The 27,016-nt window shown below is 42.2% G+C and overlaps 1 protein-coding gene across 2 annotated transcripts; it reads left to right on the forward strand.

Moving 5' to 3' along the window:
* Positions 1-5,491: 5,491 nt before the first annotated feature.
* On the forward strand, positions 5,492-15,904 carry chpfa (chondroitin polymerizing factor a). 2 transcript variants are annotated; one of them, XM_056755590.1, is made up of 5 exons: positions 5,492-5,546; positions 5,623-5,960; positions 7,739-8,303; positions 12,479-12,661; positions 12,894-15,904. In XM_056755590.1, exons 2-5 carry the CDS (start codon positions 5,668-5,670, stop codon positions 14,154-14,156), a joined length of 2,304 nt encoding a protein of 767 aa, XP_056611568.1. In that variant the 5' UTR covers positions 5,492-5,546; positions 5,623-5,667; the 3' UTR covers positions 14,157-15,904. The 2 variants fall into 2 exon arrangements, with proteins under 2 accessions (XP_056611568.1, XP_056611567.1); XM_056755589.1 differs by having other exon boundaries at positions 5,504-5,960.
* The last annotated feature ends 11,112 nt before the right edge of the window (positions 15,905-27,016 follow it).

Here is a 27,016-nt window from a genome sequence, read left to right on the forward strand (position 1 = left end):
ATAAAAACTATAATGAAACAATACAGTTCAAGAACCTTTAAGAGCATTGATTTCAAATGTTTTCATTCTTTCTTTTGGAGAACATTTTGGATACCTCATTTATTTAGAACTGTTCATTTATAATTTTGCACGTCCCCTGCGGTTTGTTTTATTTTTTTGTATTTCTGTGTTTATAAAGAGGTCACTGGTTTGACATTGTTAATTACATGTTTTGTTACAATATGTTCAGAGTACAAACACATATCTGTTCAGTATACAGGCCAGATTGAGTTAACAATATGGACATATTGTTCCACTCTTACACATTACAGAGAACAGACTTCAGTTCTCAATTATCGAATAAATATTCCAAGTAACCTGCTGTCTTTCTCTTTCAGAAATATAGTCAAATATTTTAAGATTTATTTTGTTGCATAATAAATCTAACCTAAAAATTGAGGTTAAATTCCATTCAGCTTGTGTGTTTGCATTCCAGCCCCCCATTGTTTAAATAACGATTTATTTACATATCAAATCACCAAAACATGTTCATATAGCCTGTAGTGCCTTTAAAACAAACCTATATATCTTACACATCTGGCTTCTAATAGGTGTGCTCTCATTTGTCATCTACTAACATCTGCGATATCACTCTCATTAACTGTCCTCCCAATATAATTTGTGACTCTCAAGATGGCTCTTCATTTCGATGTCTTCTTTTGCCGGTCCTGCTCTACCTCATCTCGTAGATGGCCAGAGGGTCCTGAATAGAAATCCAAGACCTCACTGCTCAAGCCCTAAACAAATGATACAGTCATCCAACCGGTCGCTTTATATTTAAAAAAACATGCAGGTAAAATCAGATATGGAAGCTCTGTGTCTGTTTTCATAACTAGAAGCTTAAAAGAGATGCGATAGGCTGTTTATCTGTTATCTCAAGGTCAGGTTTCTTTGATTTTCTGCCTTTGTTTTCCCTTCAGCTTCAAAGCAGCAAATATGGAACAGTTTGAGATGCAGGTGTGTAGCAGTAGTAATTCTTCAATTTATTGTTACATAAAAGAAAGTAGATGAACCATCTGTTTTCTGAGATAGGACAATCGCACCGATCACAGGACACAAATTATTTCTAGCTTGAACACAAATAAAAGTGAATTTGGCACTATGTACAGAATTTACCTTGAGGATAAATGCAAAGACCAAGAGTTCATGGGTTGTCAAACCTGGTTTTACACATGGTATGTTTATTCTGGAATGTGGATAAAAATCACATGTACTTTTATCCAATAAATACCATCTAACTGCACATAGTAAGACAGGGGTGTTCCTGGTTATCCTGTAGTTTTGTGAGATGAAGAGCCTTGTTTATATTAAAGAACATTTTGAAAACTCCTTTATCATATCCCATCTAAATTTAACTGCTACATAATTGGAAACATGACTTTGACAAAACAGACTCATGCTGTCCTCTTTCTGCCTTTCTCTCTGCATACACGTTTGCCGTTGTGTGTGTTTTGTTTGGGAGGAGCGATTCTTCATACTTGGCTTAAACTTTATGGACAATAAAGATCCCATTTCAAAGTACAGCAGGGTGTTGAGCCTGGGGTCTTGGCTGAGCGTTCCTGGGAACAGCCCTCTGAAGACAAGAAGAATATCTTCAGCTGACACGCCGCGCTGAAAAATTCCCATTCCGAAGTTGGCTGTCCACCACGCGGGCTGTGTGGCAAGCCATCACTTACTTATTCAGCACTGACTACAATTAGTCGGGCCCTGCTCATGCTACCAAAACCCATTGTCCAAAAATGCTGGTAATGATCTCCCTCCTTTTTCCTATTGTTTAACATTCTGATGTCAAACAGGGAGGGAGACTACTCCCAGTTACGTTAGCATCCAATACGATTAGAAGTCCCATTGCACACAATATTTTTTAAGCGCAGTTAAAAATTACGACTAAATCAAAACCACATGACGCTTATATGCCATATAAACAAGCCACAGTCATTTCTGGAATTCCCACGAGAAGTCAAGTTTATGAAATTCCTTCACCACTGGCAGTAGGGTTTGTGTTATAAAACGTCAATATTGCCACACGCTTCTGTGTGTCCGTGAGCCGGCTGCCCGGCATGAAGAGAGGATATTGTCAAGTCATAAAATGACCTAAACAACAGAGAATGGGATGGGATTCGGCCTGCATGCTGTTTCCTGGAACTTGCAGCAGATGAATAAGATTTTGTCTCTTCAGAACATGAGGGCAGAATAAAACATGTATAATCACAGCATATACTTCATAAAAACCAGTTCTACGCTTGTGGCATTGTCATTTATGCAAGAATAAAATGTTGCTCACCACAAGATTCAGTATGAGCCATTCTTGTATTAGTGCTTTCTCTAAATGTTTTTTTCCAGACTCTCATGTGCATGTGCTTGCTGAGTTCACAACATTTTCTTTGATGGCTGTTAAAAATGTCCCCCTATCAGCAAAAAGCACTTCAAGCAGAACCATGCCAAGCCACTTGAATAAATTAATTCAAGAAAATGTCACATCCTTCAAATGCATCAGTTAATGTTCCACCACAAGAACTTGTCTTTATTATATTACGATTGGCCCATGGGGAACTGTCTTTTATGAGCGAAAGACATGTGGCGCAGTTGCCACTTTGCATATTAGTACAGTGTAGATTGTTGTCTTTGACAGTTACATCATTTAACACCAATTTGAGGAATTAATCAATTAAAACTCATTTAATTCACTTAACTGCACATATATGTTAAGACTGAATATTACAGATGTTCTGAAATGATATAAAGACAAAACTAGTATGTCTAAATTACACAAACATAATTCGGTGTATTTTGAAATATATTTAAGTGTGTGTTTTTGTATACTTTAGAACAATTAGATGTCCATAATTATAATCCCCATAACTGACAAATATGATACTGGATTTGTAGTCCTTGGACGGTCAAAAGCAAGGCTTTCTGCTGAGATACACATTCACGAGGAGATGAGCCGAGAAGATAATGAGCCGCACTCTGATCACTTGTGTGATAAACTCTCTGCACCTTTTAATCACAATGCTTGAGTAGCTTTTCATCCAAGGCACTATCCTTATGTTTACTCAGCTTACAAACCTAATAAAAAAGAAAAAGGAGAGGTTTAAAAAGAAACATTTACCGAAAACTATTTTAGCAATTTTGAACTTCTTGGTAGAGATAAATATGATGATGAAACAGATGTTACCCTGAAACATCCCATTTATTTTAGGCACATGGTGGTATGAAGAAAAATCCTACAGCTGGATATGATTTTAACTATGCCATACATTTTCTTACACTAAATATGTAAGCATGTAGCGCCACCACGTGTTACGACAGTTATTTTTGTCTGCCAGATTTTGCTACAGTTTGTTGAAGTCCATTTGGTTATAATTTTAGATATTAGATGGGTGTGCGCAAAACTGAGCAGAATGTTAATTCAGTGTAGTTCAGTTTAGTGTACTTGTGATTTTGACATGTAGCCTTCAACATAAATACAGTTGTTTTAAGCACAGCTGTTTGCGGTCATAGAAACATATGCCAGCTACTAAACATTTCCAGTAGTAATAACAATTTAGCCAGGCAACACTTGTTGAAAGAAAATGTCATCCGTTTCACACAAGCGTTGCAGTAATTTCAGCTACTTGACACAAATATGCTTTAATGAAAGGTCAATAAAAATGGTCTATCCCGGCATTACACTGAAGCATTAAAACAGTGGTTCTCAAACTTTTCCGTTGTACTGTAGAGTTCATCCCTTTGCGCACCCCCCCCCCTAAAAAACATGTAATCTTAAACTTATCATTTTAATTAAAACAAATTCTGATATATTATGCTGGAACACTAAACTTTTGGTTGGTGGTCTTATTTTTCTGATCTCTGATTACATAAAATGTATGATAAATGTCTATATTTCATATAATGCCACAAAATCTGTGGCCCCCATGGATCCATTTTAGGGTCCCCAGTTTGAGAACCACTGTTAAACCATCAAGGCATTTCTGAATGCAATAAATGTATCGTGTTTAGTTTAGCAGTTGGTGGAAAGCATTGTTACATCTATTAGAAGAGTTGACAATGTCAAACAGTTACTTTACATTAATGTGGTCATTATTTATTTGCTTGATTATCTCTAAAGCTCACATGTATTTTTGGTGTTTTTTATAACCAGTTTGCTTATATACCTTTATACACGAATACTGCTGTTAAGTCGTCAATGTCTCAGTGGTTTTGTCTGTACAGTGGAAGTCAATAGGCGCCAATGTTCTTTGGCTACCAAAGGTACTCAGAATATCTTCTTTTGTGTTCTGCAGATGTAAGAAAGTCATACAGTTTTATTTGAACTATGTCTTTATTTCTGTATGATAAATGCTCTCGCTCCTTGAAAGAATCCACTCAAAACTTCCACTAAAATTCCAAAAGTAAAACCACCAACATGTCCCAACAGAGACTTGATATGTCTAATCTGAGACTAGGCTGATCATGTTTCCTACTCAGATCAACAGAGCTATAGGTGAGGAATTGTGATTTCCAGAGGGAACGGTTTCTGTTAGATGTGTCGTCCTTAGGTAAACATGCAAATATGCTTGATAGCATCTAACACACCCTTGATCTGTTAGAACAAAGAGTTCAGTGAGAGCTCAAGGAAATATGCCCTTCAGGGGTTTTTAAGTACCTAAAGAAATTGTTTCCACTTGTGTCTGTTTGTGTGTGATTTGGATTTACTGTCAAGCTTCAAATCATGGAAATTAAAAAATGTAATGGACATAATGAATGTAATGCACAAGAAGAAGTAAATAGAAATGCACAGGGAAAAAACAAACAAAAAATGTGTACAATTCAGAAATTCCCTCTTTTTGGCTTTCAGTTAATGCAGACATTTGTGTAACTATCTAACAGCAAAATAATGTGCTCATACAGTCATGATGTCAATGTATTTATAATATTTAGCTTAATTGCTTATTTTATAGCTAGTAATTGTGTTAATGCCTCAAACAGCCTGTCAATTGCCTTTAAATATCACGAGAAAGTCATGTCCCCTAAAAAAAAGTAATGTCCCCTAAGTGAGTGCCCTAATGATAATTTAATATTAGCCAACATCGCCCTCTTGTGAGCGAAACAGCACTTATGTAAAATAATCTTCACAGACAGCTTTTAAAAATACCATTTTATCACCGAGCTCATGACAGAAAATATAAACAGTGATTATATAAAGCTCCACTTTTGTACACAGAACACTGTTGTTGTCCGCAAAAAGCACTTTGAAAATTGATTTGCGCTTGCTTATTTAGTGATCCGCCCACCGGGATAAACGTGTGTGCATAAGACGGCGGCGTCACATTTCATTGGATTTTAAAAGGGATATCCCCGCCTTTGACAGTTAAACGCCCCGCCCATTGAGGGAAGCCACGGTCTTTGTAATGACGTTCGGTCTTGTAGGCGGAACCCTCAGTTTACAGTGGGAGGAGCAAGAGACCCACTGACACGTACGACTGCCTCAGTAATTCCAAGGAAGGTGACGCAAATCACAGTAGGTTAGTGATACCATTCAATGCAGCTTCCGTTAGCATTATAGTAACGTATTTCTTAAATGTGCGCTTTTCTGTTTAGTAGATCACGTTTAAAGGAGGCGATTTATCCAATAGTCGGAGTACGATGAGGTTTTCTATGTTGATCGGTCTGTTAAGGCCGATCGGGCCGGTTGTTATCGGGATCTCTCTGGGATTTACTCTGAGTCTGTTGAGTGTGGGCTGGGTAGAAGAGGGCTGTGAAAACAACCATGTTGGAGATGAAGCAACGAATTTATCCCAGGAGGGAAACCTAAAAGGAGCCCGGAGACCCAACTCCATTTCCACTGGGAATGATGGTGAGGAGGATGAGGAAGATTTTCAGCCGAGAATTATCCCCTACAAACCAGTTAAACAGACTCAGCCCAAGAAACTTTTCAGGTAACGTTAGGCGGGCCTGCTTCCTCTTCTTCTTTTTTTCAAGATGTTCATGATGTTTCCTTTGTGGTGTCTCAAAGTTAAACCTAAACAGTAATTATTTAGGCGGTATGTTGTTGCATTGTCGTGTACTGTTTTTATCAGTCGTCCCATTTGCAACTTACTCTTAGTGACATTGGAGACCCTATGTGCGAACGCATCAACTGTAGAGTCGAAAAGAAATGTAAAACCTGATGAAATAAAAAATGGGACGTCTCTATGTTAAATAAATAATAGAATTACAAATTGGCCAAATAATGTCCTCATTAAAATTTTATGGGGGCAGGGTAAATTAGGGACTCTGCTAGGGGGTTCTAGGCCCCCTGGGTAATTTGTACTCTGGGCCCCAAAGCCCCACATATAGAAAATATAGGGTTCTTCTGGCCCCCCTGTGTAGACCCTTAATATTGACCATAACTCCCTGTTTCAGCAGTAATTAAGTAATTAAAGTACAGTACAAATAATGAGTTGTGTTTGTGTGTAGTACACTCTCAAAGAAAATCTGAAGTTTATGTCACCTTAAAATATCAATAGTTTCTACATAGTTTATTGCATTTAGTACAAGTAAGGTTGGCTGTATTTATTAACTTATAAATTCCCTTTATGACAATTAATAATGGTTTTATTATAGTAAAGGGATAGTAGCCATGTTTTGGCAGATTGGTTACCATTTGTAATACTAGTTTTACAACTAATATCATGGTGAAAGGGATGTCGCTCTCATGTCATTACAGACCTGTAATGACATTCTTTTTTCTAAAGAACACAAAAGTTTAATTTTATTAACTATGTTTAATCTATTAAGTGATTTTTGCTAATTTCTTTTTTTGTTTGATACAGTGAGTGTATTATATAATATCACTATTTTCCTTCTAATATGCCCACGACTAGACTATTTTAAACACTTTGTAGTTTCTTAATTTCCCACAGTGCTAGTGTTACTGAAGCCTGAAGCTTGAGTTCTGTTTTAGCTTTTAGTAACATGTAACTCCCACACCTCTAGACCTCATTGTTGGGACTTCTTTCAAATATTCACTTTGGCCATTTCACAAATATTTACAAGATAAGTTTCAAGGTGTCTGGCTCTTAACTGCTTTACACACATTGAAAAATATGTCAGAACCTAGATGTAGTAAGCCTAAACAGTTTACTTTTTTTCACAATGTACTGACTCTTTAATCTTTAAAGTTTGCTCCCATGCGGGTCCTTTTTCCATTTCAGTCAAGTCTTACAATACACTGAGGTTAGTTAGGAGGGTGTACTATTAACTAATCCCGTGAAAGGGTCAGTATGTTCTATTATAGGTTTGGTTCACGTCATCCTCTTACTTACTTTTTACTGTTAAACGTTGTAATTCTTTAGGGTGTTGTCATACCCACACCCAGAGATTGGTTGAATTTCACAAAAAAAGTTTAAAGTTTAAAAGATGGTTTGTTAGATTTAAAACACTTTGATTAAATGGATTACTATCCAGTTATATACCATAGTCACTGTATATACAGTTAATTATTCCATGTAGCAACGTTTTAAAAAGCAGTTTAGGAACCGGAAGCAGCAAAAAATGTTACCACATTTTCTTTTCATCATCAAAGGTTCCCAAAATTTTCTGTTTTCTGTTGTAGTTCACATACGCTGAACCACCAGATGCATTTAACACATGGCAGATGTATGCAGCTCAAAGCGTCTTCCTATCGGATAGCTATCCCATCAGTTAAATCACCTAATGTTGTCTGTTCAAACAGGGCAAAATACATCAGTACAGAGCTGGGAATCCGAGAGCGTCTTTTTGTGGGAGTACTGACCTCCAAAAACACCATCAACACTCTGGGTGTGGCCGTCAACCGCACCATCAGCCATCATATGGACAATGTTGTATTCTTCACCGGGACCCGAAGCCGCAAGACGCCCCACGGCATGTCCGTGGTCACCCACGGTGACGAGCGGCTCATCTGGAACATGTTCCAAACCATCAAGTACATTCTCGAACACTACATCACAGAGTACGACTGGTTCTACCTCGCTCAAGATGACACATATACACAGGCAGATCGTATCAAGAGTCTGGTGGAGCACTTGAGTATGGACCGGGTGCTCTACATGGGCAGCCCAGAGGAGTTTATAGGTGGTGAGATGCAGGGGCGGTACTGCTATGGTGGATTTGGATACCTGCTGTCCCGCAGTCTTTTGCTGAAGCTTCAACCCTTCCTGGAGAACTGCAGGAATGACATCTTCAGCGCCAGACATGACGAGTGGCTGGGCCGATGTATCATTGACTATGCGGATACCAACTGTGTGGAAGAATTTGAGGTGAGAAATTACACATGTAGACAGAGGTATTAAAAATGTTGGACCTTTTTGTCTTCTAGTTTAACACTTTAAATGAGCGTTGCTTATCTTTATGTGTGTGACACAACACAGCAACATGTTATATAGTGATGGCCTCACAGGCCTTGTGATTTTAGTCCCAAATCTACTTGTTGGTGGGTAAAAATTGTGGAAAAAAGTAAGATAATTGAGGATACATATCTACCGCCTTTTAATTGTTCACTTGTCTAGAAATGCCTGGCATGTTTACAAATTCACAAAGTTTGAATAAGCAATCGGGTTCCTGTCTGCTATTTTCATCCCCGAGGTCTTGATTGAAACAGGGGAATGTGGCCTGTGGTAAACCTGCAGTGTATGATGACAGAGTCCTCTATACAAGTAATGCGTTTCATTCTGACATTGAGGGACTCAACTGGACCTTCCTATTGATGAAAGTAAATCTCACTGCCTTTCAACTCGCGTAAACCTAAACCAAACCTAAGATTCAGATGTCAGTAAAGGAAAGATCTGAAGTTCATCTACTGAGGTCTTCACCGTGGCCACCAGTAACTTTGATTAATTTCAAAAGTCTTAATCTTAAAGTTGAAATCTTAATTAATCTTAATGTTTTCCCACATATAAATGGCTCTTGTGCCTGAATTATTTTTAACACATGCATTGTGACCTGTAACTTCTATGGACAAATGTTGGATGATAGTATGAAGCACCTCATTTAGGTGTCTCTCTCCCAGAACCTTGATCATCTAGAGCCTGATGGGAATTCTGTCAACACTCATAAATCAAGCGTGAGAAAGAGTCTCAAATATGCAATAGCCTTCAAAATAACACATGGAAAGAAAGTCTCTGTAACTTGTCATTAGGCTAGTGTTGATTTACTTATTGATAACATCGGCTAAAAAATCTTAACGCCGTAAAAAATAAAAAACCTCAAGTACCTTAGCAGCAACATTTTGCACTTTTTGGGGTCTTGCAAAACTTATAACTTTAAAAACGTTTATAACTTTTTTCACTTGTTGTTGTAGGTGGTAAAAAAGACATGAAACCTGACAGTATCTCAACCTCAAAACAGGTGTCCTGTGATATTATACCTGTCTGTGTGACAGCCACAGGGTTTGCAACAGATGGGTTGATCGATCTTGACAGTATGTTTGATCTTGACAGTACTCATCAAGCAAGCTTTGTTTTTTGCATAGCAAGCTTTGAAATGAAAACTGTGTTAACAAATGATCCTTTTTGTGAACATTCACACCTGTTTACATTCTCATTCCCAAATTATTGTAATTCATGTGCATAGTAAGATTTTCTTTTACTTGTCTTTATAAACATAAGTATTTTTCTTTATTAGCCGTTCCACTTAAACAGCAGATATAGACCTTTCCCAGACTTAAATACATTTGATTTGTGTTTGGTTAGTTTTATGTTGCTGAAATGTCAATGCAGACGTGTGTAGCATAGTGTTTTACCTTGTTCTTTTAATAGCTTGATAAGATTACATTCACTTTTCTCTGACTGCAGTCTTAATCGGCTCGGGTGCTTAGTGACTGCTCCTCACTGGCCATAACACACCTACGTAGAGTTCACCACTGGATTACCTCTTTACTGCCGTTCGTAAGCAGCAGGAAATAATAAAGCAATAAGCTACAAGAGGTCGTTAGAGTGATTCACAGTCTCTTATGGTTTATTGCTCCGAGAAAATGGGAACAAAAGCAGTAGAATAAAAATACCAACTTTCCATTTAAGTTAAGTTTAGTAATGATAAAAATGATTAACATGAAAAATTCTAATGAAATTCTTCATTCATACCGGTCATTACAGTTCCCCAAAACATGTAAATCATTTACTCACCCTCATGTTGTTCCAAACCTGTGTTGTTTTAATGAACACAAAACATGTTTATAACCAAATGGTTCTGGGGCACTATTGACTTGTAAAAAAAAATGGGTAAAAACTATATACTAGTCAGTGGTGACCCAAAACTGTTTAGTCTCTCACATTCTATAAATATCTTCTTTTGTGTTCAGCAGAACAATATGAGGGTGAGTAAATGATAAGATAATTTACATTTTTTGGTGAACTATTCCTTTAAGTCTGACGTCACGCTCCACCATATACCGTTTCTGGTTCCAAATGCTATTTACCTTTAGCAAATGACAAAAAATGCTGAAATACTGTACCCTGATGGTTTACTTTAAAAATACTACGATAAGCTTTATCTCCGTAACGAAATCCTAGACAGCGTTCATTTTTACACTTTATTTAAATATTTTGTCAGTTTATAAAAGTTTTGATTTGAATAAAAGTGCTCATAAACGGCTGTTTAAATAGTTCTGTCACTTGAAATGAGCGGAGACTTGGACACAGTATTACTTACGTTAATATGTTTTTTTGTGATTCAACATACATAATCTAGTGATGTGGTTTGTGGGTTGAAGGATCTATTAAAATTAGTGGTGGGCCGTTAACGCCGTTAACGCAGTGAGACTATTATCGCGCGTTAAAAAAAATGTCGCCGTTAATCTATTCTCAAAGTTGGGTTGGCAGCTGGGAATATACTACGCAAGCTATGATGACTTTCACCTTGATATTTTAGCGCGGATGTATACCAGCTTAACTGCACTGTACGCGGCGAGAACGATATTTTTCAACTCGCGTCATTCGCGGAAGCAGAAGCCGCCTCATCATCTCATAACCAGGGCTTCATTCGCGCGATTCGCGCAGCAAGTAGGTCCATCGCCTCTTTGCATTAACATATAAATCACTCGCGCTTGACACGCCATTCGCGTTTGGTCTGAACACAACATAACGTTACTGTGAAATTACCGCATCAAACGTGACGTGCTAACATGGATGCAGCTATGAAGCCGCTAATGCGGAAGTAAACACAAGTTCATCTTATTGAACATAATTTAATTTTCATCACCAATTATCATAGTAGAACAGCTTTCTCAAGCAGTTTGTGATGCATTTTGGAAACAGGAGATGAGCCCCTGGTCTAATGCGCCACCTGGCTTGAGAAACCCGTTCTCAAAGACTTACTTTTAGTCATTATTTGGGTAGCACACATATTCTGAATGCCTTCGGCAGAATTCAAATGAGCCATTTTAATCTAGATTAATCTAGATTAATTTTGGAATTAATCTAGATTAATCTAGATTAAAAAAATTAATCTATGCCCACCACTAATTCAAATTGAGTTAAAGTTTCTAAGTGACTTTAAGCCGTTTCATGGTTTTCTTTAAATCAGTTAAACTATGGTTACCATATGGCAGAACTACAGTTAATTTAAAAACAATTGTACTACTTAATGTACACCACCATCTTTTGTGTGTATTTTGTTCAGTAGCATTGTATTTTGGTCTGTATATTTTGTTGCTAAAGTTTCACCGTTTTTTTTACCATCTTGAGCTATGGTGCGATGTGCATCATCACAGTACAGAATTGAATCTTGTTTTTAGAGATTCAATCATATTTCACACTTTTGTTTGAAGAGGTCTGTGGTCCTCCCTTTAATCTGTGTTTAAAAAGGTACTGAGACCTCTAATAATCCATCAGCAGAGAATCAGATGTCTGCATGTCAATGTGGAGATACGGAAAAAAAGAGTCTCTGAATCAGACGCATTAGACATGATGTAATGTCTCCGTTTTGACATTTAATCCCATTATAAATCCACTTCTGCCATTAATGTGGAAGTACTTCTTGTCACCCACATCTTTTAATGCAACATTTCTATTGCAGTGTCGAAAGTGGAACCATTTACATAATTTAGATAATAGTTCACCTAAAATCGACAATTCTGTCACTCACCCTATTATCGTTTCAAATCAAAATCACTTTTTTACATTGAACACAGTACAATTAGAGATGACCCTGTTGAGTTTCAAACAGGGAACGAGAGTTACAAACAGGTTTGGATCAACATAAACGTGAATTAATGATGATTTTATTTTGTTAAAGTTTTTACAAAAAGTTTTTGTAAAAGTGCTTTAGACAATAATTTGTTGCAGCCAGTTGAATTATTGCTTACCAGATGTAACTAAACAATTCAAAGTTCATCCTTTAAAAATGTAACTTGAATGTTATTTGAATAGTACACTGACATAATTGAAATATAAATAAAGCCACTACATCACTAACCACCTTTTATAATTTTTTCCAGGGGAGGAAGTACTATTATTATGAAATGGGCAAAAATTCTGACCCCAGTAAGGAAGATAATGAGCAGTTTAAGAACGCCCTAACCGTCCACCCAGTGTCCGATCCTGAACAGATGTATAGACTACACAAACATTTCGCTCAGATCGAGCTGCAGGAAACATACAAGGAGATTGAAAAACTGCAGGTAACCTTCCGAGCATGTTTTGAAAATGGATGCAATACAGTAAGAAAAGGTTCCTCTTGATCTTTCAAGTGCAAGAACCAGAAATATAATGAATTATTAGCAGTGCATTTTGAAAGAGCGAGTGAAAATGTTCACACTCTTTTTTTTGTCATTATGCATTGTTAGGAATTTAAGATAATAAACTCAGTATTTCAGTGAGAAATAATAGCATTTGTTCTCTTCTTTTCACCAGGACGAAATAAAACATGTGAGTGTGATGGCCTTCGAGGGCAACCGTAGTGCCCTGTGGCCTATTGGGATCAATCCTCCCTTTGAGCCAAAAACACGTTTCGAGGTCCTGCGTTGGGATTACTTCACAGAGGATCAGGTGTTCACCTGCGTCGATGGCTCACCGAAGTGCGAGCTCAGTGGAATCGATAAACTGGATGTTGCCGATGTCATCGAAACGGCAATGGGCGAGTTGAACAAGAAATACAAGCCCGTTCTTTATCTGAAGAAGCAGCAGCTCATTAACGGATACAGACGCTTTGACCCAACCAGAGGTATGGAGTACACGCTGGATCTACAGCTGGAAGTGGTTAACCAGAAAGGACACAGTCGCTCCATCACCAAGAGGGTCCACCTAGTCAGGCCTCTCAGTCGGATTGAGATCATCCCTATGCCTTATGTTACCGAGGCAACCAGGGTTCACATCATCCTACCTGTTACTCATCAAGACCGAGAGCATGTTCACCAGTTTTTGGAAGTGTACGCTACTAACGCGTTCGAGACTAGCGAGAACGCCATCTTGACGTTTCTATTCATATATAATCCAATCGAGGCCCAGCAGGTCAACCAGAACGACATCTTTGCCAGCATTAAAGCACAAATCAACGCCTACGAGCAGAGATATCCCACAGTAAAAGTCCCCTGGATCAGCGTTAAAAGCGAAAGTCCCTCCCAAATCAAACTCATGGACATCATCTCCAAGAAGCACCCGGTTGACACGCTGTTCTTCATTGCTACTGTGAAAACCAACGTCAACTCTGAGTTTCTCAATCGCTGTCGGATGAACTCCATAAACAGCTGGCAGGTGTTCTTTCCCATCCACTTCCAATACTACAATCCCAACATTGCTTATCACAACCAGCCCCATCCCAACACGGCCGATTTGGTCAAGGAGGCCGGTCACTTCGATCGCAGTTCCTTCAGCGAGGCGTGTTTCTACAATGTTGACTACATGGCATCGAGGACACGCATGTCCTCGGATGTCCAGGAGAACGAGGAGCTCCTGGAGAGCCTGGATATTTATGACATGTTCGTGAAGTACTCTAACCTGCACGTTTTCAGAGCAGTGGAGTCGGCCCTTCACGAGAAGTACAGTTACCAGCCATGTAATCCTCGTCTAAGTGAAGATATTTACCAGAGGTGTGTACAGAGCATGCTGGACAGTCTTGGCTCAAGATCTCAGCTCGCCATGCTGCTGTTTGAACAAGAGCAGGCCAACAGTACTTAAAAACAAAACTGAAAGATTGATAGATAGGAGGTGATAACTCCACCTCATTCAGTGGGATTTACTCTGTGTAGTCAAAACGCTGAATAATCAAAAATGCTGTCGGTACCATAAAGGGACTGAAAACATACACTATAACTAGCGGAGGCTTTATGAGCTTCCTCAAAGTGATAGTTCATCCAAAAATGAAAGTTCTGAGACCATTTACTCATCCTCATGTCATTTTAAACCTGTATGACTATTCCACAAAACACGAGAGAAGATATCTTGTAGAATGTTGTTAACTGGCACGCACTGACTTGCATTGGTTTTGTGTCCATACAATTGAAGTGATGGATGCTGGTGCTGTTCGGTTACCAACTTCATTCAAAATATTTCCTTCTGTGTTCTGCGGAAGAAAGAAAGTCATACAGTTTTGAAATGACGTGAGGGTGAGTAAATGATGACAGAATTTTGGTGAACTATCAATTTAATGTTTATTTGTCTTTTAACCAACTTGAAATAGCAAATGATCACTAGCAAAACATATCTTAATGTCTGTGCCTGTAAATGTTTGACAATTCTTTTGGTTGGTTCCTGTCAGCACAGATGTCACAGGGTACATTTGAGCTCAAAACTATTTAAGCAGAATTACTTTAAAGTATATATATATTTAATTTTACAGGTTTTTTTTTAATTGAGAATGAACTCAAGTCTGTTCTCCCAGTTGGTTTGTGATTTCTTTAAGGCTTTTGTAAATATTTGTACATATATTAACCCCCGGGCGCTATTTTGTTATAAAAAAATTGTGAAGATATTATTTAAGAAGGTACAAACTGTGTTTCATTGACATTTAGTGCCAAATAACAAATGTCAGCAAACTTTTTCATATTTTGCAAAACATTTCAACCAGGATAGCTTCATAATCCAATAAATTTCTATGCATATATTCTGAACCATTCAAACAGCCTCAATGAGATTTTTCAGATGAAGTCTATTCAGGTCTTGCACTAATAATTTTATTGACCACCTTCAATATGTCAAAGCATACTATGTTTTCACAAGAAATATCAAATATGTTAAACAAGGTACATGGTTATAGTGTGCGGAGGAGGACAGACAACAAAGGTGCAATACTCTTCAGATTTATCAGAGCCTTCTGATTGAAACACTCCAGATGATATTCATGCTGAGCAATCTTTTGAATTTTCTAAGATGCACTCAAACACATTCATAAAACACAGTGTTTATCTGGCGACACATTGGTATATTTAGATGAGATTATTTTCAGTGAGATTATTGTTTGTGTGGTTGTTTTTTGAAGGAATTATCCAAAGCTTGTATTTTTTTACTCTCCTTGTACCTGTATTTACTAGTGTTGTGTTAATATATTTAAATTTCAAGCAGTTATAAACTTAATGCAGTACACTGACAAGACTTAAAAAAAACAATATCAAAATGCTAGGGATCAAAATGAGCTGTGAAATAGGTTGTACAACTTGATATGCTTTTTGATATGTTTTGTTAATGATACATGCACACGATGAAGGTGAATAGATTGAGTATCACAGACGGAGTGCAGATTGAAACCGCTACTGGCCTTTAGGGGGCAGCAAAGGTTCAAGGGATTTTACCTGCTCTCAAATGTATGCTTTCACAAAATTGTTTCTTAACCTTGCCTTTGTTAATTAATTTTCGATATAAATATTCTCTCATTATTCTGTATTTTGTTATATTATTATTGCACAAATGTTTAATAAAGACTTTGTATTTTCTGGCTTAGACAAATGTGTAGCAGCCTGTTTTCTGCCTTCTCTCTTTCTCTATTTATATGTACACATCAGATCTGGAGGGCCACTATCCACCACATTTTGGCTCCTTTAAAACATCTAAAGCATCAATTCAAGGTGCTTAGGACTACTTGAAACTTTTGGCAGGTTAAAGCAGGGTTGGATTGAAACTTTCCAGGACCCTGGCCCGCCAGGAGCGGATCTGAATGCGCTGCTATATTGCTTTTGCATTGGCATTTATATTTCGGGTTATTGCAGCATGAATCAAATGCTACCCAATAGGATCTAGATTAAACGTCACTGTTAATGAGAGGCTGTAAATTTTGCAGCATTTTATGAACACAGTTCATTGGTTGTTCTCCTCTATTTATATACCCCCTCTGTACCACACAAGCTGTCTTTGGGCACACAGTGGATAAGTACCAGTCAGCTGTATGAAATTTGACACATTTTATCCGGGTAAAGTTGCACAACATCTGAATCCAGAGGATCACTCTGTTACAGTACATTCTGTACAGCTCAATGAGGTTCAATAATTTACACCCCTAAATCATTTTTATTACATTCAAGCACTTACTACTTAAAGTATTTTATCACTTTAGCTTTGTGATACATCAGTTGCATTGGCATTGCGCACTTTCAGTACAAGATTCATGGATGTTAGGTTGTATTTGCTTTAGGGCATTATCTGTAGCAATGCTCGAATTCATGTCTTATGGGGAGAGAGATATTTTTTAAGGGGGAACCAAAAATTGCTTTAATTATACTAAAACAATACAAATCTTTAATAGAAAATGTTATAAACAATACTAAATATTTTCTTTTCTTTTTAACAGAATCAAAAGTATCATATTTTACCTATTATCCAAATAATAAAAAGCTCCAGAAAACTTTTTTCTGGACCTAAAACTTTCTATTTATGCCATAGTCAAGGCTACTGAACAAAGTAGGCTGTCCTAATGAAAACAGCAGACAAAACCGGGCGCGACAGGCGCGACGCGACAAAAGACAGTAGAAACGCATTAAACCCATTATTATTTCAAAATTTGTCCACACTAGATGCGGCGTAGACACGGTCAGGCTAAATGTGTGCAGTTTATTTAAACAATTAAAAAATGGAATGGATGAATACAGATAAAGGAGAAAGAGAAAAAAATAACTCTAAAAAATTAACTTAAAAATTATATTTCCGGGTCCAAGTGGGGATATATTATTATTATGGGGGCTTAGGTTATCTTTATCAGAATCTATATCAGCTTACATTTTAAAAGAGACATGACAAATCACATCATAGTTATCTGTCAGCTTAAACGAGGTTTAATGGCAATCTGTGCTTCCGCTATAATGCAATGTGGCACTGTGACCCACCTTACAAAACACTAGGCCACAGTATGATCCAAAAACTAAATTGTTCGTGTAGGTTTGTGTCATCATTCTGATCTGAATCTTTTAAAACAACACTGGCCAGGAAACTGTAAATAGAATACGGCAGGGGTCACATATTTTCTTTTGCAAACCCCAAATCTTCAAGTTCCATCGCCTTCAAAGTCTATGGTATTTTAAATAGGTTTTTTGGTAAATGTGGTTAGCAAAACCTCTAAATATTTTTAAGATTTAGTAACTTAAAACACAAAAGTTATAACCCGCCTTTTTGTGTCTTAAAACAGATGTTTCCATTGGCGTAAATCCCGGGGGAGACGGAGGGGACATGTCCCCTTCTATCCGAGGGTTGTCCCCCCTCGATTAATTAAACTCACATTCTCTATTGTCATAAATATATTTATGTTTACCTAAATTAATAGTGTAATTAGAATAAAATACAAACGCAAAAAATGCGTTTAAAGTTTAAAAACTGTTGCGTTCCCCTTACCCTGCCTCTCACAGTGGTTTAGCCCACTGCCTGCTGTCCCCGCTCATATCACCTGCGCTTTGCGCAACACATTCAAGTCATGTATGCGTCTCAGTTCCCTTTCTGTCGGTCTCTCGACGTTGTGTCGAGAACGACAGATGGGGTTCGCCCTTGAGAACCAATCAACTCTGACTACTATAGAAAAGGCCAATGAAATTTGGCGAATGCAATTTGCATGCCGGGCTCCGCCCCCGGAAATCCGGTACAAAACGAGGCCGGCGTGCAGCATTCACTTACCTTTTGTTCTTCAGAGCCATCGCTCATGAGTACAACTCAGGATTCAATCCTCTACAACTACACGCTGGTGCTACGACGTGTTACAGCGGATCGTCCCTTCCTGCAGCGACCTTCCCCTGGGCGTCTCGGCGGTTCCGGAGGTGTTAGAGATTTTTTCTAAAAGTCCTTTTCAGGACTGACTGAGCATTCTCCAGCGCGGCATGTCCCGCTGTTCTCTTGGGTGCGGCACCCTCATCGAGGAGGGGGATGGACACGATCGCTGCATTAGGTGTCTGGGCGTCCAGCATACTGAAGCAGCGTTCGTTGACACATCTGCCTGCACTGCGGGCAGATTGTCATTCAGAAGTTGCGGTCACGGGTGGCTGTCTTCCTACGGGAACCAGCCACCATTTCGTCTGCTACCCGGGCTGTGACATCTGTGGCTACGGCCCCGATGACCACCCACGTTAGCAGCGTTAGTGATATGGGGAACTCTGCGAACGTAAACCCGCCAGCCAAGTGCTCACGGGCCGATCGCACCCCGATTCGCTCTTCTGAACGTTCCCCAACCGGCGGTGGCATACCGTCCGGATCCTCACGCACACACTCGGAAACGATGTGTGACGTAGATGAGATGTCGCTCGCAGCATCGGAGGGAGACTGGCATCCGACTCTGCCGAATCCAAACTCCACCCCAAGCGGTCGAGTTCAGGAGGAAGCAGAAGTGATGTCATCCGTGCTAACCCGGGGATACGTGGTTCCCGAGGTCGGTGCGCGGTGCAAACCGCGCCCACCCCGGGTGCCATGTTTTTCCCGGAGGTGCATGAGGAGCTGTGTAAAACTTGGAACGCTCCACTCACGGACCGTTCCAGTGAAACCAGCTCTGGCTCCCTTACTTCCCTCGATGGTGAGGCAGCCAAGGACTGCGTCGAGATCCCCCGGGTGGAACGTCCGCCCGCGGTGCACCTGTGCCGCGGACGGCTACCGCCTGGGGGGGGATCGACCACTCCTACCGTCCAAAGCACGTAAGACTTCGGCATCACTGGTGTCGAAAGCTTGCGATGTTGCGGACCAGGCTGCCTCCTCTCTCTATGCCTTGGCCATCCTGCAGGTCCGCCAGGCCAGGGCGTTGAGAGGGCTCCACGAGGGTAAGGCCGACCCGGGTATAATGCAGGATCTCCGTGCCACCGCTGACAGCGCTCTACGGGCGACTAAGGCGGCGGCACGGGCCCTGGGTCGGACGATGTCCACGGTAGTGGTCCAGGAGAGACACCCCCGGCTATACCTTGTGCAGAAGAGTGACAGCAAGGAAGTCCGCTTTCTTGATGCACTCATCTCGCAGGGTGGGTTGTTGGTAACACCGTCGAGGACTGTGCTCAGCAGTTTTTTGACGGCGAAGCAGACAGTGGCAATTAACCACATTTTTTTCACGCCGCGACTCGGCCGCCTACAGGCCTCCGAGATCTCACGTGACGTCTGCTTCCCTGCAACCCAGGACCCTTTCGACATCGGCTCCGGTTCCTGTGCCCCCACAGGCGGCACCCCGGAAGCAGAGGTCGAGGGGGAAACCTCCACCCCGTCAGCAACCTCCTCGCGAGAAGGGACACTGACGGGAAGACCCCAGGGAGAACAACATCGGGCCCGAACCTTCACAGCCACGGCTCTGATCGGTCGGTACGGGACGACTCCTGCCTCGTCACCAAAGCCGGGCCCTTGTTAGGCCTTGGCGCCCACTTACTCACTGAGTTTTCTGTTCTCCCCGGGTTTACTTGCAGCCGATCGCACACTCCACTGGACTGTGCTCGGCGAACCGACCTCACACCCTGGCGAGGCGTGAGGTTGTACACATACGACAGCCGTCACCACTCTCAAACCGACAGTGCGTGCCGTTGTCCCGCCAGGCAGGTAAGTAGGCGGAGCAAACCTTCCCTCCGGGGACTCCCCACGACATGGTTAGCTCCGCCATCCGACGAACCACCCCCCGTGGGAATGATGAAGCAGACCGTCCCCTTGGTCACCCTGTCACAGTCCCTGGGAGCTCGAGAGCTGCCCACACTGTCTCGCTGGCTAATGAGGGCGGTCCGTCTTGGTTACTCGATCCAGTTCGCCAGAGACTCACCCAAGTTTCGGGGCATCATCTCTCCCTCTGTCAGAGGCAGGGACGCATCCGTACTTCGGGTAGAGGTCACCACCCTTCTGGCAAAACAGGCATCGAGTTCGTCCCTCAAAACCAAGATGTTCAGTGGGTCACCACCCGCACTTCATCGTTCCCAAGAAAGACGGCGGGTTGTCCCCAAAGGCTGCGTACCCTGAACAGAGCACCTTCACAAGCTGCCATTCAGGGTGCTCACACAGAGGCGCGTCCTGACATCTATGAGGTGTCAGGATTGGTTCGTGGCAATCGACCTGAAGGACGCTTACTTTCATGTCTCGATCCTCCTCGACACCGGCCGTTCCCACGGTTCGCGTGCGAGAGGCGGGCATATCAGTACAGAGTCCTCCCTTTCGGTCTGTCCCTGACCGCCCTTTCTCCCTGAGAGGAGGAAGGCGAGCGGGTACTAAACTATCTCAGCGACTGGCCTATCTTGGCACACTCGCGAGATCTGTTATGTACACAAAGGGACCTGGTGCTCCGGCACCTAGGTCAATTGGGACTCCAGGTCAACCAAGAGAGGGGCAAGCTCTCCCCAGTGCAGAGCATCCTCTTTCTCGGTATGGAACTCAACTCTGTCACCATGTCGGCACACCTGTCCGCAGTTGTGCCCAATCAGTGTTGAACTGTCTGAAATGAACATTTTAGGCAGACAGCGGTCCCCCTGAAACAATTCAGAGGCTCCTGGGACACATGGCGTCCTCGCGGGTTAATACCCCTCGAGTTGATGCACATGACACCGCTCCAACACTGGTTTCAGAGTCGAGTTCCGAGGAGAGCGTGGCACACCGGCAGCAGGCGCATGGTGATGCCGCCCTGCTGCCGATGCACCATAACCCCTAGTCTTTATGACTTTTTCGACGGACTCAGGTCCCTCTGAGCAGGTTATGAGGCAGGTCGTGGTGACGACTGAAGTCTCCCTGCAGGGGTGCGGTGTAGTGTGCAATGGGCACGCAGGTGGGGTGTTGGACGAACCCCCGCCTGCGCTGGCATATCAATTGCCAAGAGTTGTGGGCTATGCTACTTGCACTGAGCAGGCTACGGCCTCTCGTGCGAGACATGCACGTGCTGTTCCGAGGACAGCACTATAGCTGTAGCGAATACAGATCGTCAGGGTGGCGTTCGCACACAGCAGCTAAACACAACTTGCTCGACGCCTCCTCCGGTGGAGTCAACAGGTGACTCGTTCCCTGCAGGCCACACACCCCGGGCAAACTGAACTAGACAGCCGACGTGCTTTCTCGCCAGTTTATGCCTCGTGGATAGTGGCGACTCCACCCCCGTGCAGTCCAGCTCATTTGGAGGCTGTTCGGGTAGGCCCAGGTAAAACCTGTTCACCTCCCGTAACACCACCATTTGCCCGCTTGATAGTCCCTGCCCTCGGCACGGATATCCTTGCGCACAGCTGGCCGCGGGATGGGCGGAAGCACACCTCCCCCCCCCCCAGGAGCCTTCTTGTACAGACTCTGTGCAAGGTCAGGGAGCAGGAGCACCAAGTGTTATTGGTTACACCACACCGGTCTTACCGCACTTGGCCTCAGAGCCGATGCTCTGGACAGCGACTCCCCCTGAACCATTCCCCTGACAGAGGACCTGCTCTCTCAGGGGAAGGACACGTTCTGGCATCCCAGATCAGACCTCTGGAACACCCATGTCTGGTCTCTAGACGGGACGAGAAGATCCTAAGATGGCTACTCCCCCTATACGGCTGAGACCATCACCCAGGCTAGGGCCCCATCTACTAGGCGGTTACACGCCTCTAGACGGTGCCTCTTCTCGTCCTGGTGTCTTTCTCAACGAGAAAGACCCACTGAGGTGCTTGATCAGGATTTTGTTCCCCTTCTCACGAGACTGGAGACTAACATATCCCTTCCACACTGAAAGTGTATGTAGTCGCTATTGCCACTCATCACGACTCAGTCGGTGGAAAGTTTCTAGGGCAACACGACCTGGTCACCAGGTTCCTAAGCAGCGAGAGGGCGGAATCCGCCTCATCTCCGCTCCATACCCTCTTGGGACCCTAAGTGGTCCTGGGGAGCCTCAGGGCCCCCCAAAGAGCCCCTCGGAGGTTCCGATCTTCCTCATAGAGTAAGACGGCCCTCCTGACGGCGCTCACTTCCTTCAAGAGGGTACGGGACCACCGAGCATCCTCCGTGTCCCTGGATTGCCTTAAACTCGGCCCTGGAAACTCTCACGTTATCTTGAGACCCAGGCCCGGATGCGTGCCCAAGAAGTTCCCACTACTCCCTCCGGGGCCAAGTGGTGAACTTGCAGGCGCTCCCCATAGGGGAGGAAGACCCAACCCGACTAGTGTTGTGTCCAGTACGTACTGGACCGCACGCAGAGCTCTGAAGCTCTGACCAGCTCCGTGTCTGTTGGAGGACAGCAGAAGGGGAAGGCTGTCTCCAAACAGAGGCTGGCGCACTGGGTCGTGGACGCTGTTACGACGGCATTGCGATCTCAGAATCTCCCATGCCCATTGGCAGTGAGGGCTCACTCCACACGGAGTTTAGCCACCTCCTGGACACTGGTAGAAGCGCCTCTCTAGCAGACATCTGTAGAGCTGCTGGTTGGGCTATGCCCAAACACCTTCGCAAGGGTTAACAACCTTCGCGTAAACCCGGTGTCAGCCCACGTCCTGCGTGGCGACATGTAGGACTGGCATCCGGGGGGGCGTATGCCTGTGAAAGCACCTTTCCACCCTCTAACAGGTTGGGTCAGTGTGCTATTTACCTTTTCTTCTTACCCGAACACATCGCTAAGAAACTGGTACCTCACCAGCCTCCCTTCTTACCCAGACACTGGTTAAGAATAGGCATTCCATCCATCACCAAACAAGCACCCCCTGGGGGCTGGCTGGGCAGAGCAGCCTTCCCCCTTAGGCCGGGATACCATGTGAGCTATCACAGATAGCTCTAACCGGACCTAGTGCTACCGGACGTCTGTAACACCCCCTCCGTGGGCTGTTCCGTCTGATGTATCCTCATGAGAATGGTTCCCACTCCTGGTAACCCATGAGCTTCCCCAGGTGGGCCTCCACCTCGCGGTTAACTACTCAGTCCGCACGTTCCATGCGTTCTCCTCCAAGGACGAGACCATACCTATATCCACCATATTCCTCCCCACGGGTAGGAGGTGGCCTCTGTAGCGCTTCCCTGATTAAGAGTCGCGCTTACCCGGTGTAAACTGATCTGGACGACCTCTCGCCTATAGAGAGCTAAGGCCCTGTCCGTGAAAGTTACCGGTCAGGGCTGTACCCATCTTTCTCCAAGAAAGCTCTGGAACCCCCCGACCACCACACTGGAAGGTTACAGTCTCACGAAAGCTTTGAGATGACACGCCCAGGCTTGTTACCGTCGCTTCGCTAGAGATTGTGACGCGATACAGCGTTGTGGCGTTTTCCATAGGCAACCCCATCTGTCGTTCTCGACACAACGTCGAGAGACCGACAGAAAGGGAACGTCTTGGTTACGTATGTAACCTCAGTTCCCTGATGGAGGGAACGAGACATTGTGTCCCTTATGCCACGAACACGTATCGTATTCTGCTGCAGTTTGAGAGGTCTCAGGCTCTTCAGAACAAAGGTAAGTGAATGCTGCACGCCGGCCTCGTTTTATACCGGATTTCCGGGGGCGGAGCCCGGCATGCAAATTGCATTCGCCAAATTTCATTGGCCTTTTCTATAGTAGTCAGAGTTGATTGGTTCTCAAGGGCGAACCCCATCTGTCGTTCTCGACACAACGTCTCGTTCCCTCCATCAGGGAACTGAGGTTACATACGTAACCAAGACGTTCATCAGTGGCTGTTGAACTCTAGTAAGAATGCTATTATATTCACTTTAAATGAAGTGATTCTCTTTAATGTAGTAGATGCTGATTCATTAATAAATTAGTTGATGCAAAAAATGCTGATTACTCAACTCAACTCAACTCAACTTTATTTATATAGCGCTTTTTACAATTTTCATTGTTACAAAGCAGCTGTACATGAGACACATTTAATACAAGTATGAATTCTAAAGCAGCCCCCCCGGCCAGGCAGATAGTGCAAAACAATATGCAAACGGTGGTGAGGAACCCAAAACTCCCATCGAGAAAAAAAACCTCAGGGGAACCCAGGCCCAACCAGGGGATTCCAGTTCCCCTCTGGCAAAAGCTGCTGCCTCTGCACAAGCTCATCAGTGCTTGCACAACAAGGCTTAATAAAAATATAAAAATTAAAGATTATCATTAACAATCTAATAGCATTTGAAATGTTGTAGAAAAAAACAAAGTTGTCGCGTCCTTTATCCAGCTCTATCCTCTTAGCACTTGTCAGGTCACCGCTTCCCATTCTCAGCTCTGCCATCAGGTCTGGGCATGAACTGCATCCTGCGGTAACCTTGGAACAAAGAGACAAGACTGGCTGAGAGTAGAGTACTGTTCTGCACTCTTTGATGCAACAAGTACATCATTTGTTGTTGGATGTGTTCCTGGTTCCGGTTGATCTAAATAATGCAGCCTAAATCCTCTGAGGATTAATATTATGGAGGTGTAGTGTATGCAAGATTAAAAAGATGAGTCTTTAGTCTAGATTTAAACTGACAGAGTGTGTCTGCCTCCCGGACCGTGCAGGGAAGAATATTCCAAAGTTTAGGCGCTAGATAAGAAAAGGATCTACCACCTGCACTTGATTTTGAAATTCTAGGTATTACCAACTGACAGGACCCCTTAGAACGTAATGTACGTGGTGGTCTGTAATACAATAGAAGTTCATTCAAATACTGCGGCGCTAGACCATGTAGGGCTTTATAGGTAATAAGCAAGATCTTAAAGTTAATGCGATGCTTTATAGGTAACCAGTGCAAGGTTGACAGAACCGGGGTTATATGCTCATACTTTTTTGTACGTGTAAGAACTCGAGCTGCCGCGTTTTGAACCAGTTGCAGTTTTTGTAATAGGCCCGCAGGGCAACCACCTAGAAGTGCATTACAGTAATCTAGTCTTGATGTCATGAATGCATGAATTAATTTCTCTGCATCTGACAGTGACAGCATATGACGTAATTTAGATATATTCTTAAGATGGAAAAATGCAATTTTACAGGTGTTTGCGACATGGCTTTCAAATGAGAGAGTACTGTCAAATACAACGCCAAGATTCTTAGCTGATGACGAGGATTTTATGGAGCATCCGTCAATCGTTAAGCAGTATTCTTGGTTGTTACGCATAGCAGTTTTCGGTCCAGTAAGTAACACTTCTGTTTTGTCCGAGTTTAGTAGTAAAAAATTGTTACTCATCCACATTTTTAAGTCAACTATGCAATCCTTTATTCGATGAAACTGCTGGGTTTCATGAGGCATCGAGGAAATATAAAGTTGAGTATCATCAGCATAACAGTGAAAGCTAATTCCGTGTCGCTTTATTATATCTCCTAGAGGTAGCATGTATAATGCGAAGAGCAGGGGTCCCAAGACTGAGCCCTGTGGTACACCGTACTGGACTTGTGATTTGCGGGACACCTCATTGTTTATTGCTACAAATTGAAAACGGTCGGATAAATAAGACTTAAACCATTTCAATGCTATTCCGTTAATGCCGACGTAATTTTCGAGTCTATGTAGAAGTATGCTGTGGTCAATGGTGTCAAATGCAGCACTGAGGTCTAGCAGCACCAATAACGAAATACAGCCACGGTCAGACGCTAAAAGCAGATCATTTGTAACTCTGATCAAAGCAGTCTCTGTACTGTGACATGCTCGAAATCCAGACTGGAATTCATCATTAATGTCATTCCTTTGGAGGAAGGAGCATAATTGAGTTGAAACTACTTTTTCCAGAACTTTAGATATAAAAGGTAAATTCGATATAGGCCTGTAATTCCCTAGTTCTTTGGGGTCGAGTTTTTTTTTTTTTAAAAGAGGCCTTATAACAGCCACCTTAAATGCTTTAGGCACATGTCCTAATGTCAGAGATGAGTTAATAATACTAAGAAGAGGATCTATAATTTCGGGGAGCATTTCTTTCAGTAGTTTTGTAGGTATAGGGTCTAGCATGCATGTTGATGATTTAGATGATTTAATGATTTTAGACAGTTCATCGTGATCTACTGTAGAAAATAATTGCAATTTCTCCTTAGGGGTGCTGTAGTTAGTTTGTTCAGCGGATTTCACTACAGGTTGCATTGTTATAATTTTTTCTCTTATATCTTGGATTTTACTTGTGAAGTAGTTCATAAATTCATCACTGTTATGCTGATAATCAGAATCTGACGTCGATGACGACTTATTTTTTGTTAATTTAGCCACGGTGTTAAATAAGAACCTAGGGTTGTGATGGTTTTCCTCTATTAGTGTTGAAAAGTAGGCGGATCTAGACGTTTTTATTGCATTCCTGTAATTTCGAGTACTATCCTTCCATGCTATACGAAATACCTCTAAATTCGTTTTCTTAAAGTTGCGCTCCATTTTACGGGATGCTTTTTTTAGAGTCTGAGTGTGTTCATTATACCACGGTGTTGGGCTGCTATTTTTAATTTTCTTTAAACGCAGAGGAGCAACTGTGTCTAATATTTCCGAGAAAGTAGAGTTAAAATTTTCAATAGTAGTGTCAAAATCGTCAACGTTATTACTCATGCTGGATATTTTAGACAATTCAGGCAGATTATCGAGAAACGCATCTTTGGTAGTTGAAGTAATCGTTCTACCATATTTGTAACAAGGAGTTTGATTTGCAGCCGTAGGCCATTGAAGCAAACATAATATCAGATAATGATCCGAAATATCTTCACTCTGCTGAACGATTTTAACATCGTCCACATTTATACCATAAGAAAGTAT

This window comes from Triplophysa dalaica, chromosome 8 (assembly GCF_015846415.1).
Source record: "Triplophysa dalaica isolate WHDGS20190420 chromosome 8, ASM1584641v1, whole genome shotgun sequence".
Lineage (NCBI taxonomy): Eukaryota > Metazoa > Chordata > Actinopteri > Cypriniformes > Nemacheilidae > Triplophysa > Triplophysa dalaica.

Excerpts from the sequence above, each read along its gene's own strand:
- chpfa (XM_056755590.1), top strand. The coding sequence starts at position 5,668 with ATGAGGTTTTCTATGTTGATCGGTCTGTTAAGGCCGATCGGGCCGGTT. Across the intron at positions 5,961-7,738 it reads CAGCCCAAGAAACTTTTCAG|GGCAAAATACATCAGTACAG; the intron begins GTAACGTTAGGC and ends CTGTTCAAACAG. Across the intron at positions 12,662-12,893 it reads AGGAGATTGAAAAACTGCAG|GACGAAATAAAACATGTGAG; the intron begins GTAACCTTCCGA and ends TCTTTTCACCAG.